The sequence below is a fragment of the Eschrichtius robustus genome, chromosome 15 (assembly GCF_028021215.1).
Source record: "Eschrichtius robustus isolate mEscRob2 chromosome 15, mEscRob2.pri, whole genome shotgun sequence".
NCBI classification, from domain to species: domain Eukaryota; kingdom Metazoa; phylum Chordata; class Mammalia; order Artiodactyla; family Eschrichtiidae; genus Eschrichtius; species Eschrichtius robustus.
The window spans coordinates 81,610,570-81,627,629 of NC_090838.1; the positions used below are offsets into that span (position 1 = coordinate 81,610,570).

The 17,060-nt window shown below is 41.3% G+C and overlaps 2 protein-coding genes across 2 annotated transcripts in view; one reads left to right on the forward strand and one right to left on the reverse strand.

The window, feature by feature from the left end:
* POLR1A (RNA polymerase I subunit A) overlaps window positions 1-5,530 on the reverse strand; it is a 76,717-nt gene extending 71,187 nt beyond the window's left edge. The window contains exon 1 of the mRNA XM_068564331.1: window positions 5,331-5,530. Coding sequence (XP_068420432.1) covers window positions 5,331-5,407 — 77 coding nt within the window. The 5' untranslated portion in view covers window positions 5,408-5,530. The remainder of the gene's footprint in view (window positions 1-5,330) is intronic.
* A 337-nt stretch (window positions 5,531-5,867) lies between these two features.
* Window positions 5,868-17,060, forward strand: part of PTCD3 (pentatricopeptide repeat domain 3) — a 29,307-nt gene continuing 18,114 nt past the window's right edge. The window contains exons 1-5 of the mRNA XM_068563887.1: window positions 5,868-6,003; window positions 7,811-7,863; window positions 7,973-8,009; window positions 11,764-11,809; window positions 16,563-16,631. Coding sequence (XP_068419988.1) covers window positions 5,900-6,003; window positions 7,811-7,863; window positions 7,973-8,009; window positions 11,764-11,809; window positions 16,563-16,631 — 309 coding nt within the window. The 5' untranslated portion in view covers window positions 5,868-5,899. The remainder of the gene's footprint in view (window positions 6,004-7,810; window positions 7,864-7,972; window positions 8,010-11,763; window positions 11,810-16,562; window positions 16,632-17,060) is intronic.

The following is a 17,060-nucleotide window of genomic DNA, read 5'->3' on the forward strand; positions in this document are numbered from 1 at the left end:
CCACCTATCTGCATAAAGATTTTTGCATAGCATAATTCAAACTTTTAACTATTTCCTAAAAATATAATTAGTTCCTTGGTGGAGGGAAATCCTTGAATCAAAGGGGGTGAACTGTTTTGTTTTGTTTTCTGGCCTCCCGCGAGGCTTGCAGGATCTTAGTTCCCCGACAAGGAATTGAACCCGGGGCCCCTGCAGTGGAAGCTTGGAGTCCTAACCACTGGACCGCCAGGGAAGTCCCAGGGCGAACTGCTTTGAAGCTCTTGATATATTCTGCCATCTTGCATTCCAGAAAAGATGGGTTAACAGTAAGTAGATTGCCTGTCTGTCCTAACCAGCACTGGGTCTTAGCACTTAAAAACTTTCCAAATTTAAGGTGAAAAAATGCTACCCACTGTGACGTTAAATATTTTTTTTAACAGAAATTAGGATATATCTTTTTAATTTTTAAAAAGTTTTTATTGGAGTATAGTTGCTTTACAATGTTGCGTTAGTTTCCGCTGTACAGCAAAGTGAATCTGCATCCCACCCACCCCCTTCCCTGTCACATTAATTAATCTTTTTATTATGTTTTGTTTTAAAGGTCATTTTGGTCCTTTACTTAATTAAAAAAATAAAATTTAACTCATTTTTAAGTTAAAATCTTAACTTTTTTATTATTGTCTACATGAGCTCCTTACATATGAGGACATTAACCTTTTTTGGTGGCAAATACTTTCCTAGCTTGTGATGCCTTTTGTCATTTTTCACAGGCGAAAGTTTATAAATTCTTTAAACAGCTTCGTTGAGCTGTAACTCACGTACCATACAATTCATCCATTTGAAGTATACACTCGGTGTTTTTTAGTGTATCCACAGAGTTGTGCAACCATCACCACAATATCATTTTCGTCCCCAGTAAAGGAAACCCTAGCAGTCACTCTCCATCCGCCTCTACCTCCCTCACAGTCCTATGCAATGACTAATCTACTTTTTGCCTCCAGAGACTTGTCCATCTGGACATTTCACATAAATGAAATCATATGCTATGTGGTCTCTTATAGCAGGCTTCTTTTACCTCGCATGTTTTCAAGGTTCATCCATGTTGTAGCCTGTATCTGTATTTCATTTTTTTTTAGCCAAAAAATATTCCATTGCATGGATACACCATATTTTATTGGGTTAGTTTTACATTTTGGCTACTATAAATAATGCTGACAGGAACATTTACATACAAGTTTTTTTGTTTTTATTTTTTTTTTAATTACAAATGCATTGGAAATTTCCTGGGTACTCTTTTTTTTTTTTTGAATTAATTAATTAATTAATTTTAATTTTTTCTGCGTTGGGTCTTCGTTGCTGCGCGCAAGCTTCCTCTAGTTGTGGTGAGCAGGGGCTACTCTTCTTTGCAGTGTGCGGGCTTACTGCGGTGGCTTCTCTTGTTGCGGAGCACGGGCTCTAGGCGCGCGGGCTTCAGTAGATGCGGCATGTAGGCTCAGCAGTTGCGGCACGCCGGCTCTAGAGCGCAGGCTCAGTAGTTGTGGCGCACGGGCTCTAGAGCGCAGGCTCAGTAGTTGTGGCGCATGGGCTTAGTTGCTCCGTGGCGTGTGGGATCTTCCCAGACCAGGGCTTCAACCCATGTCCCCTGCATTGGCAGGCGGATTCTTAACCACTGCGCCACCAGGGAAGTCCTGTACACAAGTTTCTGTGTGAATATATTTTTTTCATTTCTCATGGATATATATCTAGTAATGAAAGTGCTGAGTCATACGGTAACTCTATGTTTAACTTTTTGAGGAAATGCCAGACTGTTTTCCAAAGCGGCTGTACCATTTTACAGTCCCACCAGCAATACACCAAGGCTCTAACTTCTCCACATTCTTGCCAACACATTTTATGATCTGACTTTTTGATTCTAGCCATCCTAGTGGGTGTGACATAGTATCTCACTGTGGTTTTGATAACTAATGATGTTGAGCACATCTTTGTGTACCTATTGGCCATCTATATATCCTCTTTGGAGAAATGTCTATTCAAATCCTTTACCTGTTTTATAATTGGGTTATTTGCTGTTTTATTATTGAGTTGTAAGAGTGCTTTGTATATTCAGTATACAAGTCCTTTGTCAGATACATGATTTGCAAATATTTCTTCCGACTCATCTTTTCACTTTCTTGATGATATTGTTTGCATAATTTAAAATTTTTTAATGAGTTAAACTCACTGCTGCTTTCTTCCACTACCTTTGGGCTAAGTCTTTCTCCTTCGAAGTTGGATAAATATTCATCTACATTTCTTCTCGTTCATTTTACACTAAGCTCTAAAACTTAACTGGAGTTATAAACAAGGAGAACATTTATTGCATAAGGCAAACACAAATTAATTAGGTCTGGGTGCAAAAACTTGTACCACTAGATCCTCTTTCTATCATGTTCTGTAAGTTGGTACTTCACTTCCCTTGCCTGGAGCCTACAGTGATGGAAAAAGAGTAGGCAGGTGGGGCCAGCACACACCTGTGTCAACTGGCAGAAGAACTGTGTCCTGTGCTTGTCAAGGCAACACAAACAGCTCACATCCAAAACTGAATGTTTTTTTTTTTTTTTTTTTTGTCTTCATCCTAAGTCTTTCTATGTGGTAAGGAGCAAAGTTCCTCTCTCTAGCTGGGGAGGAGGAGAAAACTCCTCTAATCATTGCAGGAATGGGATGCAATGGGAAGAGCAATCAGCAAGGATTCCACTGCAGAGAAAAGAGTTTAAGACTAGCAAACTTGGGTTTGAGGATGACCTTTGCTGCCTCCTAGAGAGTCATTTTATTCTCTGGACAGGAGTTTCCTCTCCTGTAACTGCAGACACCAACACAAATGGTTGCAGTAAGGACTGATAGTACCAAGTGCTGAACAGATAGCTCCCCCATCCACCCATGAGTGCACTTAACAAATATCTATTGAGTGCTTATTATGTGCCAGACACACCTTTAGATGCTGGGAAAACAGATAAGAATCCCTGTGCTCATGGGCCTTACATCCTATTGAAGGCAGGGAGACAAAAGCCAAGATAAATAAGCACACAGTCTATTGCATGGCAGAAAATCCTATGAAGAAAAGTAAAGCAGAAAAGGGGAAGGACAATAGAGTGGGCCAGTGGCTGGGGGAGCCCATATTGAGAAGGTTATACTGAACAAAAGCCTGAAGGAGATGAGGGAGTAAGCCATGCGGTCACCTTTACAGGAGGAAGAAGCAGGGAGTGCAAAGGCCCTGAGGTGGATGTGTGACTATGGTGCTCCGGGAACAGCAAGGAGGCCAGGGTGAGTACAGAGGTAAGTTCAGAGAAGTAGCAGGGGCCAGAATGACCTTTCCAAGGCATTTTAAGGACTCGGCTTTTACTCCAAGTGACCCAGGGAGCTATTAGAACTTAACACAATAAAAGGTAGCATAATGATTGAAATTTGTCAACCCCAGACTCAAATAGTACTATAATGCTAGTAATGGATATAAATTTGCTTATGCAGTTCCCTGTCTAAAAACTCTGCAATTAATTTGTAAAAATTCAATTCTTTTGCTTTTGGATGAAATAGTATCTATGTATGGCTAGTGATGATATAATTGAAATTTCTGGGCCAGCATACCGTTGTAGCTCAGTTTATTCATCCAGTCATTCAAACAGAGTTGAGGATAAAAGAAAGGAATGAGGAAGCTCAAGGCTAGTGGAGAGAGGCAGAAATATAAACAAGCAAAAGAAGTAACTGAGGCACCATAATAGACAGCTGTACTAGGTGTGGAAAGACCTCAGAAAATGAGGGAGGTTGAGCTGAGCCTTAGAGGGGGAGAGATGCTCTCCAGGTGTCTGCTGGGGGTCGGGGGCAAGAGCAGAGAAGCAGATCCCTCTGGCAGAGAGGACAATGCATGCAGAGGAAATAGCTTGAGGTAAGGCCCAGACGTTGAAACCTGATGGCACTTTATGGAATGTGCAAGTGAGGGCTAGCGAAGGGATCATGTTTTAGCAAAAATCAGCATTGGCCTGATCATGGGTAAACTTGTAGGCTAAGCTAAGAAAGTATCATTTACCTGAGGGAAATGGAAAGCCTCTGGAGGGTTTTAAGGGTGAGAGTAGCACGATCACATCTGCACTTTGGAAGAATAATTTTAACAGCAATGTAGAGCATGCACTAGACTGGTGTAAGGGTGGGGGAGGCGGAAGAAAAAGACAATTCAAACAAGAGATAAGGGTCTGATCTAAGAAGTAACAGTAGTGTTGAAAAGGAGGTTATAGAACGAATAGACATGTAGGTGACACACAGTAAGAACCCAATAAGTAAATGAGATGTCAGGAGAAATAGGTCTAGAATATTTGTCCTGTCACAAAATAGTGACCATTCTGCGCTAGACTAGGTACACCATTTTGGAGGGGCAAGTTCCCTCTCCCTTTAGGGGAAGTAGTTGTTGAGGTTTTGGTATAGGAGTTTAAGAATTCGGTGTGAAATTCAAATAGAGATGTCCGAAAAACAGCTGAAAAAAATGAGTCTGAAAAATCAGGAAACGAAAATTGGGCTGGAGATTTAAATTTAAGAGTATCACTCATGAAAGTGGTGAAATTGTCTAGGGAGGACATTTAGAACAAGAAAAGCAGCATGTATGACCAGAATAGAATCTCAAGGAACAGCAAGATTTAAGTAAAAGAGGAATCAGCTAAGGAGCCTGAGACGAATTCGAATATAAACCACGAACGCAAGGACCTTGCTCACCAATGTGTCACGAATGCTTAGCTTAGTGCCTGGCAAAAACTGGATGATGGATAAATGTTTGTAGGTTGATAAAGGGAAGAAAGAAGTAGTACTTGTCACAGAAATAGAAGAACCTGAAAACAATAAATAAGGTGCTGGAAAAGAGAAAGACTGTCAAATGCTACGGTGATCAAAATGAGGACTGAAGAGGGCCCCTTTGATTTAGTAATTAGACAGAGAATATAAGCGGTCCTAGCAAGGAGAAGTTGTCGCATGAATTGAGTCTCGAACGATCATCATTTTATAGACAAGAGGAGACTAACCATGAGCTTAATAAACCACGTCAGAGACATTATAGTAACTACACAAACGCAGGCTAATTAACGAGGAGACTGGCGGATGATAACGCTGCAATCTGGGTACCCCCACCTTCCCAAGGGCAAACTCTTCCCCAGCCACACTGGGTTCTAGGCAGTGCTCACTAGCCCAGGACGTTCCCGGAACTACGGGTCCCAGCAGGCCATGCGCCAGACAGCCATGGACTCTGAGGAGAAACTGGGCGCCAGACCTTCTGGGAACGGTAGTTTGTGGCCCCGACCCCAAGAAGCTCTGCATGCTTCCCACCAACTCCTTACTTGAGCTCTTCGGCCGAATACATCCCGAAGGAAATGCCCTGCAGCCTCCGCCAGGGCATGTTCTTTGAGCCCAACATCCTCCAGGTCAGTTCCGAGCTCTGACACCCAGAGAGAAATTCCAGTCACCACGGATATACTTTTAACGCTGCCTGCGGCCCGCAGCCACCATGTGATTTAAACTGCGCTTGCGCGCGCGAGAAAGGCTCACGGGAAGATTTACGTGGACGATAACATTTCCGATCTAGGGGGGGAAGGAAAATAATTTCACGACTCTCACTCGCCCTTATATTTTGAAAATAATCGAATACATATAAGACATTAAAATAATATTTTAGGAAATGTCTTTGAGGCAAATTAGGTGTACTGAGCCTTTAACTTCCGAAGCAAAATCTTTCAAACCATGCGACTGTAACCTCCTATGTTGTGATTGCTTTCGTCTTGTTCCGTCTCAGCCAATAGCCGAGCTATTCCCCGCCCACCTCCCCCCCGACCCCCGCCCACCTCCCCCCCCACCCCCGCCTTAAGGTGGAGGGCATGCTTTTCCCGCACGCTATGCGAAGACGCCAAAGATGGCGGCTGTATCGTCGGCTCGCTGGCTGAGGGTTCGCCGCGGGCTTTGCCTACCGCTGACGGGTCGGCGGGCAGGTCTCTGCGGACGGGCCCCCAGTAGCAGGTAAGAGAAGCTTGGAGACTCCATGAGAAAGACCCCAGGATCACCTGGGCCGTATGTATCTCCTTTCCCCCCTGAGAGCTGGGGAACTAAGTACCGTGGAGTGGAATGCGCGTGCGTGCGCTCGCGGCCGCGTGTCCCGGAAAGATGGCACGCGGAGTCCGCGTACTTGAAGCAGGGCTCCACACGCGCTAGGTAGGGGTATATTGATTGCTGGGGCTCGCCTACCCCGGGGTTAGAACTCTTGGCAAGATTTAGGATCCTGCTGTTGTGGAGCCTGCATTCTATAAGTGTGGCTGTTGGCAACCCCTACCCAAGTTTTAAAAGAAAGAAAAATTGTATCCGCTCTTACCCGTTTTCACCCACCGGGAGGAAGGTGGGAAAATCAGGTTTTCCCAAATTAAAGGCAGTTTACGAGTTCCACTGTATGCTGGATGTTGTGGGGATGTTTGGCCAAAGAAATTATCCAGGTGTTCATAAAAACAGGAAAGTCTAAAAGATCTGAACACAATCTGAATAGGATTGCTGTGATTGTTAAAACTTGGCGCATGTATCATTTGTGTAGTTTTTTTCACTCGGTACAAACTGGCGTTGTGGAAGTATGAGAGGCAGGAACTTGTTGTGAAAATTTGGGAATAACCTAATTTTGGATTCGATGTTTGCCATTTCCTTTGTGAGGTGATAGTAGACAAAATTCCCTTATGTGTAAACTGGAGCTAGTAGTAGCCATCAGAAAATTGTGAGTAACAAGTGAGGTGTGTAATTTACAATATACATCTTATATGTAACACCTTCCCTCAATCCTCATAAAAGAGAAAACGCTCCACCTGGTACTGCAGAAGCCTCAATGCTGCTGTTCAATCCCAGTCCTTTTCCCGGTGGTGCCCAGTGTTGTTGTTTTTCTACCCATTTCCTTTGATCTGGCAGCAGCACCTCTCCCTCAGCATTCATCCACAAGACAAGAGTGGTGTATGTGACATACATGTCACGAGAAACAGCATGATTTGAAAGAATTGATCCCTTTCTGAAGTTGATCCTTAGCAGAGAGGTATTGTTTTAAGATGATGCCCGAGACCAGTTACTAGTAGAGGAAGTAATTCTTCATTTAATCACATCTTGACAATTTTCTGAATGGTACCAATGCTATTTAGGAAGGAAATACTTACAGGGTAGTGTACATTATATGTGTGGTATATTGACTCTATTTTTTTTAGCGTGATCAGAACATTTTAAAACTCAATCATGGGTCAGTAATTCTATATTTTAGGTTAAAAAAATAATGTAAATTGTTCCAAGTTTAAATTAGGACACATACATTTGGTACATTCCTGATTGTTGAAGGAAGTGGAATGAAAGGCTGTGGTGATCTTAGTTTCATAATTTGTCAAAATTGCTTTAAGTGGGATAATCTTCTGTTGTCATCAGGGCGTCATCCATGTAAAATCAGGAGCTCATTACATCATCCCTTTTAGCCTCAGTATTTTGGGTTCTCAAAGGTGAAAGTTCCTTATATTTCAGATAAGCTGCTCAAATGTTCAAGTGCTACTAAATTTTTCCTTTTTTCCCTGATTTTATTTAATGAGCTGGCCTGATTTAAAAATTTTTTGGCAATATGATGTCTATATGTGGTACATATTTTGTCATCGTTTTCAACTTGCCATTGAGACCATATCTTCTTAGCATACATTGACATGAATTATCCAGTTTGATCCGTGATAATTGGAAAATTTTGGCTGAGTTGCACATAAGTGGAGGTGAGGTGGGAAGTTCATTAATGAGTATTAGCTTTAGGGCTTTTATTTTTTTGTAGATTTTATTCTGGAAGTGCAGCCGTCCCAGAGGTTGAAGGAGCTGATGCAACAGGTATATAAAAATATATTGAAATAACTCCATTTTTATATTAACGCATTATACTTCTTTATAGTAGTAGTATTGGGAAACTGATTCACTTTGTTTTATTTTTCACATTAAGGGAGTGAAGAAGTGGTCATTCCAAAAAAGAAAACTTGGTGAGTATTCAATCATTGTTCATTCAGCAAGTGGTTAAGTGCTTATTATGAGCGAAACATTGTTAGGTAAGAAGCTAGTGACGGGAATAGCAATGGGAGAGCATTCTTGGGGAGGGAACCATTGCAGAGAGAAAAGCTTAGGGGTCTGAAAGAACATAGAAGAGGAAGGTAGAGAGTAGTGAGTGAAGGGGGAATGAGATTTACTTAAGAGTTAAAAGACCTTCTGAACTAAATTTGGGTTAGTGTTTACGTGGTGATGGTCAATTATGAGCATCATTATTAGAGTAATTTTTTTTTAAAGGAAGTTTTCACGTTGTTGGGAGATTAAAAAAAATACTATCTTTATGGTCTTTACTGAGGTAAAATAAAACAAATGGTGCACACTGCAAAATTTAGCTTTTTTAACTCACTTGATAGATCCTTGAACAAATTGCCTTATATAGGAAACATTTGTTGAATATATAAGAACTAAAACTTACAAAAGCTTGTATAGTAATGATATTATTGAATGCATTGAAAGATCCTTCAAAAAGCCAGGTGTTTTTTGAGTATGACCTGAAGATTCAGGCTCATTTAAAAAAAAAAAAAAACTTTCTTAAATTACTAAAGTAATTAATGGTTATTGCCATTAATTAGTAAGGTAACTAATGTTTATTGTTCAGTGGGATAAATTGAACATGCAGAAAGGAAGTAAAATTACCAGCAATCACTGTACTCAGAGGCAAGTTACCTAATGTGTCTGTGCCATAGTAGAATGTGGGTAATACAGTACCTGCCTCAGGATTAAATGAGCATTTGAACAGTTCCTGCCACATAATCAGATCTCAATAGGTGATACCTATTATTTTAAAGTTCTGGGATATAACATTTGAAGTTGTACGTATACATTTAGTTTAGCAGAATTGATTTGTTAGATGTACCGTTCTATACTCTGTTTTAAATTTTGAATGATTACATAGTATTTTATTATATGGTTATATTCAGGGTCATTTTTGTCTTCCCTGGACTGAGAATCAGAACCAAGATAAGAGTAGGAATATACATATCGTGAATGAGGCATTTCTTGAATGACATTCCAGTCCAGTGCACTTTACCAACCCATTGTGCCTCTATCCCTGACAAAGGTACCACAGGGAATACACGAGAGGGAGTGTATTGAGGGTGTGTTCAGATGGACTACAGTCTAGTTGAGTTGTGTGCATATTTTATACTTTATATCTTACACCCACTTTACACGTGTACATAACTGTTTACACATGACTGGGGGCTACACGGGATATGATCAAATCAAGAGTGGTTGTATTGCAATAATCAAGGTGAGTTTTATTGAAAACATAGTTTAGGTGTACCTTAAAAGGGGTCAGATGATTTTATTGGCATCAGAATCACCGGGGAATTTTGTTTAAAATACATATTCCTGCAGGTAGTTCTTATAAACCCTAAAGTATAAGCCCCACAAATATAGAAAACAGTAAGGTAGGGTGGGACATGATCATGATCTGTCTGGTGGTAGTAGGAGACCATGCAGGCAGGCCTGTGAAAAATGCTCTATTAGAATAGGAGAAATAAGGTAGTTGATAGAGAGCAAACTGAGGCCTATTTATTTATAGCCCATGAGGTAAGAATGGTTTTTACATTTTTTATAGTTGAAAAAAGACTTTCATGACACATGAAAATTATGTGAAATTCAAATTTCAGTGTCAGTTAAATTTTTTTTGGGAACACAGCCTCACTCATTTTTTAACTTACTATCTGTGTCTACTTTTATGCTCCAAAGGCAGAGGTGGGTAGTTGCAACAGTCCTCACGGCCCATAAAGCCAAAAATACTTACTGTCTGTCCCTTTACAGACAAAGCGATTGATAGAGGCTCTCTGATAGAGAGCCTCTGCTTTCCAGGCTCAGGAATTTGTGCTTTTAGACCTAGAAGAAGCCATAAAGACTACAAATTCCTGTTGCCTTATTTGAGAGATGAAGCATCTTTTAAGGCTGTTAAGATGCTTTTAAGGCATCTTTCCCAAATCACAGATGCCGTAAAAGACTAACAAATTGTAGAGAGTCATTGTGAGTTTTCATATAGGAATGTGACAGGATAGAGTGTTCTGAGCACGCTAATCTGGATGGTGTAGTTACTGTAGAGAGGGCAGGGAGCCCAATTATGATCAGCGCATAGGTAACTGGGCTCATTAAAGGAATGGATGTTAAAACTTACCAGATTGGCCAGAAGAGGATGTGGAGAAATGGATGCTCAGATACATTTGTTGCTTGGGCGGTCAGTTGGAACAACACTTTGAAGGGAAAGTTGACAGAACCACAACCTAAAATGTGCACACCTTATCGGTTAGCCATTCTGGAGGAACCCCTGCAAATACGCCCAGGGAGACATGGATGACAGTGTTCTTTACAACTTGGGAATAATAACAAGTTGAAATAGCCAAATGCCCATATGTAAGGGATAATAAAAAGCCGTTATCATACAGTATAACATTTAAGGAATTAATTAGATTTACACGTAGTAACGTGGATAATACAGTCAAACTTATGGAAGCACGTATCCAGAATGACGGTATGTGTTTTCGTGTTAGTTTTATGGTGGTATGTGTGTAAAAGTACCCTTTAAAGTTATGGAAGTATAAACACCAAACTTACGGTAGAGTAGGAGGGGGTCACAAAATGATGCCAGATATAATAGTCTAGTTTGTTGTTGTTGTTTTTTTAAGTATAATGTATTCATTGAGGTTATTTTTAGTGAGTGATCTGAATGTTCATAATTTTTTCACTTACATTTGTTCAGTATGTTGTAAAGATGTACTCACTTGATACGACTTAAATATGCTAACGTAAGATTTAGTTAGGGAATACTGAGAGATGAAAGAATATCTTTCTCTTGCTGAAATTATGTAAGTGTGATTTTAGAAAATCCAGTAGATGTTGTGTATGTCAGGGAATTAGTCTTGACATAGTATAAAATTTCCTATGTGTTTTTTTTCAAATGACTTAAATTATGAGTGTATGTTTAAACTTTATTTAGAAAAATACATTTGGTTTATTAAGTTTATTCTTATTTCCCTTTTAGAAATGAAACACATAAAATCTAACACAAGTAAAAATACATTTGGAACCAAATTATTTTGTTTGTCAATTATTCCAGTGAAACCTCCTCTTTTCAGTAGTTAGTGAATGTCTCTACCCATACTCACAGTGGGTGGCTGGCCTGAACTTCTTATAAAGGTTATATAGTTGAGAGGTTCTAAACTCGAATCATCTGGGAATTCAGTAAGAATGTATGTGACAGTTCTCCATAGAACCTGGGGGTCCTGATTCAAAAGTCCAGAGTGCGGCTTGTGATTTATTCTTATATACAGCTGAATTAAGAGCCACCAGTTTGGATAATAAAGGCAAGAATATTACAGAAAGCTACAGTAAGAATGCATAGAAAAATGGGTAGGAGGAGGTAAGATTCAGGTTAGACAGTTTTATGAGATGAGGGTGAAAATTGGTAGCCCTGGGTGATGGTTATAGGGACCAGGCCAGAGAGTGTAGCATGGAACGTGTACTAACCACCTTTGGGCAAAAGAACTAAACAGTTTTCTCGTTTTCTAACTTATTATTCTAGTGATCTTGAGAGATCAGAACTGGCTTTACTTGAGAACTGAACTTCGTTGTTGGCCAGTCCATTCCGAGAGTAGGATCACTTGTTCGCTTTGTGAGTGTGAAAAGCCCTCATGAGGGTTAACTTGTGATTCTCATTCTTAGGGATAAAGTGGCTGTCCTTCAGGCACTTGCATCCACGGTACACAGGGTAAGTAGGAATTTTAGGTTTTTGTATCTAACTCAGCTAATAATAAATGTAATGTTCATACCTCTGCATGATTCACAATTAAACTGTTGTAGATCTAGAGAGTTTCTTAGAAATATCTAGTCCAGTCCCTTCATGTGACAAATGAGAAAACTAAAGCTTTTAAAGTGATTGGCCCAGGGCTACTTAGGATACTAAAACCCTGACTTAGTACCATGTCTTTTTTCTCCAAATTCAGTGTTTTTATACTATGCCAGTGATTTTTAAACTTAACCTCCTGAAGAGCTTGTTGAAATACATGTTCCTGGGGAACGGTTTGGGTGTGATACTCTAATGCAAATGATCTGTAGACCAACTTTGAGAATAGTGTACCCACCATGCTGGAAGTAATTCAGTGATTAAGAATCTGGGTCCTGGAGCCAAATGTTTTGTTTCATCTTTATCACAAAGTTACCTTTTCTCTTGATGCTTCTGTTTCCTTATCTATAAAATGGAGATTTAATTATAGCACCAAACCTTGAGGTTTGGGTGAGAAATAAGTTAGTGTACGTGAAAGGGTTTAGGACAGTGCCTAACACAAAGGACATGCTCGGTAAGTGCTAGCTATTTCATTATTGCTCCAGCTATCTTGGTGATTTATTTGTGAATAATTTGCTCTCTTGACAGTTCAAGAATAGAGTCTGTAGTCTTGATAGATAAACTGAAACCCTGGTAAATGCCTCAGAAATGGAACTTTCTGATTGATTGTATTTTTCATTAGCTGCAAACTGTACTTTCAATTTCAGCTGTGGGGGAAATGTCTAAAGTAATTAAGTCCTGTCTTTTTGCTGCAACGTCTGTGTGGATTCTGACCATCCCTGAGACCGTTATCACAGATTTCCAGAATTTTTCTTCTATTGTAGATGTTAAACTTATAGGCTGTCGGGCCAAATATGCACTGATATACCCTAGCAGTTTCTGAGGACGGGTTTTAAAATACTGCATCTCCACCCTAGCAAGACATTGAGATTTTCAGCTCACTTATCCATAAATAGTCACCTGAAAAGTAAACTCGTGAAATAGGCCTCTGAGACTGTTCTCAGTTTTTTAATGAGAATGGCCCAGGGCCCCTTCAAGTCAAAGAAGTTATAGAATTATGTGTACAGTTGTCTGACTTGTCTGGGTTTGGGCACTTAAAATCCAAGGGATAGTCATTCATTCATTCAGTAACCACACATTCTGCCCTTAACTGTGCTTACCAGGCACTGTGCTGGTTGTAGAATTAAGACAGAGTCCTTGCATAGTTTCTAGAGAGGGAGGCTGAAGGAGCACTGAGGAGAAGTTGCATGACCCAGACTGGGAAAGGACTTCCAGAAGAGCTGATATCGGATCGATGCTTGGACGATGAGAGGCCAGGATGGTGGGAAAGAGCATTCCTAGCAGAGGCAGCACCAGGAGCAGAGGCACAAAGGTATAGAATGAGTAGGTTGTATGGGGGAAGCAAGAGTTTGTGGGGTAGAGCAGTGAGAGGTGAGGCAAGAGCATGAATGCTATGCTAGGGACTTCTGATTTTTATTCAAGTCCACTGAAAGACTTTAAGCAGTGGTGTGACATAATCAGGCATATTTTAGAAAAGACAGCAATGTGGATATGGGAAACCTTTCCTCTCAAATGTATAATAATGATCTTAACATGTCCAAAACCCAACCCCTTTCTCTCTAAAACTTACACATTCTTTGCCATCTCATTAATGGCAGCTCCATGCTTCTAGTTGCTCCTCTTTTTCATGTGCTGCACTTCAGTAAATCCTCTGTTTCTTCCATCAAAATATTTGTGTACGGAGTCCCAAAGACCACGCCCAGGTTCAGTGGTTTGCTAGGAGGATTCACAGGACTCAGCATATGGTCCTATAGCTATGTTTTATTACAACGAAAGGACACAAAGCAAAATCAGTAAAAGAAGAAGGCACGTGGGGTAAAGTCCAAAGGAAACCAGGAGAAAGCTTCCAAGACTGTTTTCCCAGTGGAGTCACAAAGGACACACTTAATTCCTCCAGCAGAGTTGTGACAACACGTGGAAAAGTCTACCAGGAAAGCTCTTTAGAGACTCAGTGCCCGGACTCTATGCCTGGCACATACCAAAATTCCACACTCCCAGAGGAAAGCAGGAGTTCAGCATAAACCACATAGTACAGTTTAGATCAGTACTGGGAATGGTGGGGACCCTCCAAGATCCAAGTTCCCAGATGCCCACCAGGCCTTGTAAGCAGGCCTTTCTAAGAATAGCAATTTCAAGCCTGGTAACTTTTTTTCCTGCACAGCATCCAAATCCTGAGCACTTGTCATCACCATGATCACCTTGGTCATCCAGGCCACCATCATCTCTTACCGTCTTGGATTAATTACAGCCGTCTCTGTCCTCTTCACCTCCTCTGCCCCCTACAGACTGTTCTCGATTAAGCAGCCATAGTGACCTGCTAAAATGTTGAATCACATCGCTCTTCTACTCAGGACTCATTTGTCTTCTCATTTATCATAATATGGCTTCTCATTTGTCATAATTCAGATAAAAGCTGAAGTCCATCCGAGGGCACCTGAGGCCCTACGTGTTCAGCCACCACCCCCACTGCCACTCTTACCACATCGCCTACCATCTTCCTTGCTGGCTCTGCTCTACGTGGCCTCCTGGCTAATTCTCAGTTTCTTAGTAGGCCCGGGTCTGCCTCAGGGCTTTAATGTTTGCTGTTTATTCTGCCTGGAGTATTTTTCCCTGAGATATCCACATAATTTCCTCCTTCATCTCTTTAAGCCTTTTCATTGAGGCCTTCCTCAACCACACCATTTAAAATTGTATGTTTCGGGGACTTCCCTGGTGGCACAGTGGTTAAGAATCCACCTGCCAATGCAGGGGACATGGGTTCGAGCCCTGGTCTGTGAAGATCCCACATGCCGCAGAGCAGCTAAGCCCGTGCGCCACAACTATTGAGCCTGCGCTCTAGAGCCCGCGAGCCACAACTACTGAGCCCGTGTGCCACAACTACTGAAGCCCATGCGCCTAGGGTCTGTGCTCCGCAGCAAGAGAATCCACTGCAATGAGAAGCCTGTGCACCACAACGAAGAGTAGCCTCTGCTCGCCACAACTAGAGAAAGCCTGTGCGCAGCAACGAAGACCCAGCACAGCCAAAAATAAATAAATTAATTAATTTTTTAAAAAAGAATTAAAAAAATAAATGTATGGTTATTTTCTCTGATAGTTCGTTCTCCCTCCCTCCCTCCCTCCCTTTCTCATAGCAGTTATTGCCTTTAAAATTACTCTATGTTTTATTTATTTTTGTTTTCTGGAGATTTTTTTCCCCACTAAATTGTGAGCTCTATGGGGGATAAGATTTTATTGTCTCCTTGGTAGCTGGAATAATGCCTGGCACATACGAGGTGCTCAGTAAATACGGAATGAATGAATAAGGAAGGTACTGAACTAAGGCAGTGGCAGTGGGGATAAGGGACGGTGGAGTAGGTAGGGGATGTTAAGGAGCTAGAGTTGACCACACCTGGTGACAGGTTAGTTGAATGGAAGTAGTAGGAGAGGATCTTTGGCTGGGATTGCAGAGTGCTCGGTACCATTCACTGAGATAGAGAAGATAGGAGGGAGAAGTAGCTCTGTCAGGGAAGTTCAGTTGGGGATAAATCTAGTGTGAGGCATCTGAGCTACAGGGCCAGAGTAGAGAAGTTGTTTCTCAGAAACCATGAAGGGCTTGGAAATCATTGAGGGAGGAAAATGTCGGAAACAAATAGTAAGAGTAAGTCTAGTAAGGGAAGTCCAGCATGTCACAAAACTAGGGGCCCCAAACAGGTATTGGATAAGGATGGTGGACAGGACAGAGCCAAGCAACAGTTGGTAATCAGGGAGCAATAGTCCAGGGCAGCTACCCTAGAACTGCTTCCTCTGGGTTGCCGTTACATACCCACCACATCTTGGTGGAGAGTGGTATAACCAGATGAAAGGAGCCTCAAATGAGTATAAAGGGAATACAGCATCGGGCGTCAGGAAGCGAGGGCCCCAAAGAGTACTGCCTCCGCGCCCTAGGCATGAGCACCCTTCCTGTGAGAGCCGCAGCGAGGCTCTCCCTGGAGAATCCGGGTCGGTAAGACAAGGCATCAAGGGGACAGAAGACATTCAGGATGTAAGTTGAGTTCTTCCTGTGGAACAAAGTTGCCAGAAGGCCCAGGGAAGGGGGCTCCAAGGGATAGGAGAAGGCTAGAAGAAGTAACTTGAGGGCCGTTCTAAGTGAGCCTCTAGTGGTGCTGGAGAGTTAATTTTGCTCAGGGTTCTACCTAGAACAATTTGAAGAAGTCTAGAACCTTGGGCAACAGGATGCGGGAGAAGCTGCTGCTGTTCCCGCCTCCTGAGAGGGCCCAGGAACTACTGTCCTCCGTTTGCAGGAAACCCTAGTGCAGGCAGCTGGTGCCCAGGCTAGTTAATTCCGAAGCTCTTGACCTTGAGTTTAAAACAGCAATTGTCCCTGGTGATAGCAGCCTTCAATTAAAAAGCAGTCGTGGGGGTTTGAGCCATTGTTTGCTTTAAGTTGTGCATAATTACAACCAAGTCTACAGAGCCATGGGTACAGTGTAGGTATTAGTGTCTGCAAACATACATATTTCTGCTTCTGTGATACACGTATAGTTAAAACTTACTTTACAGAGTTTTTAGTCATCACCAAAACCCACAGGGTCCTCTTAATAAAAATCTAGCTAAAGAGACTTCTGTGTCTTCTCCACAGGATGCTACAGCTGCCCCTTACGCATTTCAAGATGACCCTTATCTCATACCAACATCCTCTATGGAATCTGTGAGTATTTTTATGAAACTTTTCTAGTATTGTTTTATCTTGTTGGTTTGGGTACAAGAGTACATGTATAACTTAGCTTAGTTGTAAAAACTTTTGAAAAGTTTGCAGATGCTGATAGATAAATTGGTAGATTTTCTGAATTTTTTACTACTTTTATCAAAAAGTTTTAGAGATTGGCTGTGGAGAGAGTATTTGGTTTGGGTTTTTAATACTTAGGGCTCTTTCCCACTATAGAGCAATGCACTCAGTTTAAACACATTGCTTTTATATACCTCAAGCTGTATATAAGATGTGACCTGAAATTATGTCACACTAAGTAGAGGTAGATAAATAATAATTATGTAGTTTAACTTCTAGTTGGGATTCTGTGTATCACTGTATTCTCTTTTTTTTTTTTAAGGGGGCAGAATAATTTTTGCTGAGGGTGTG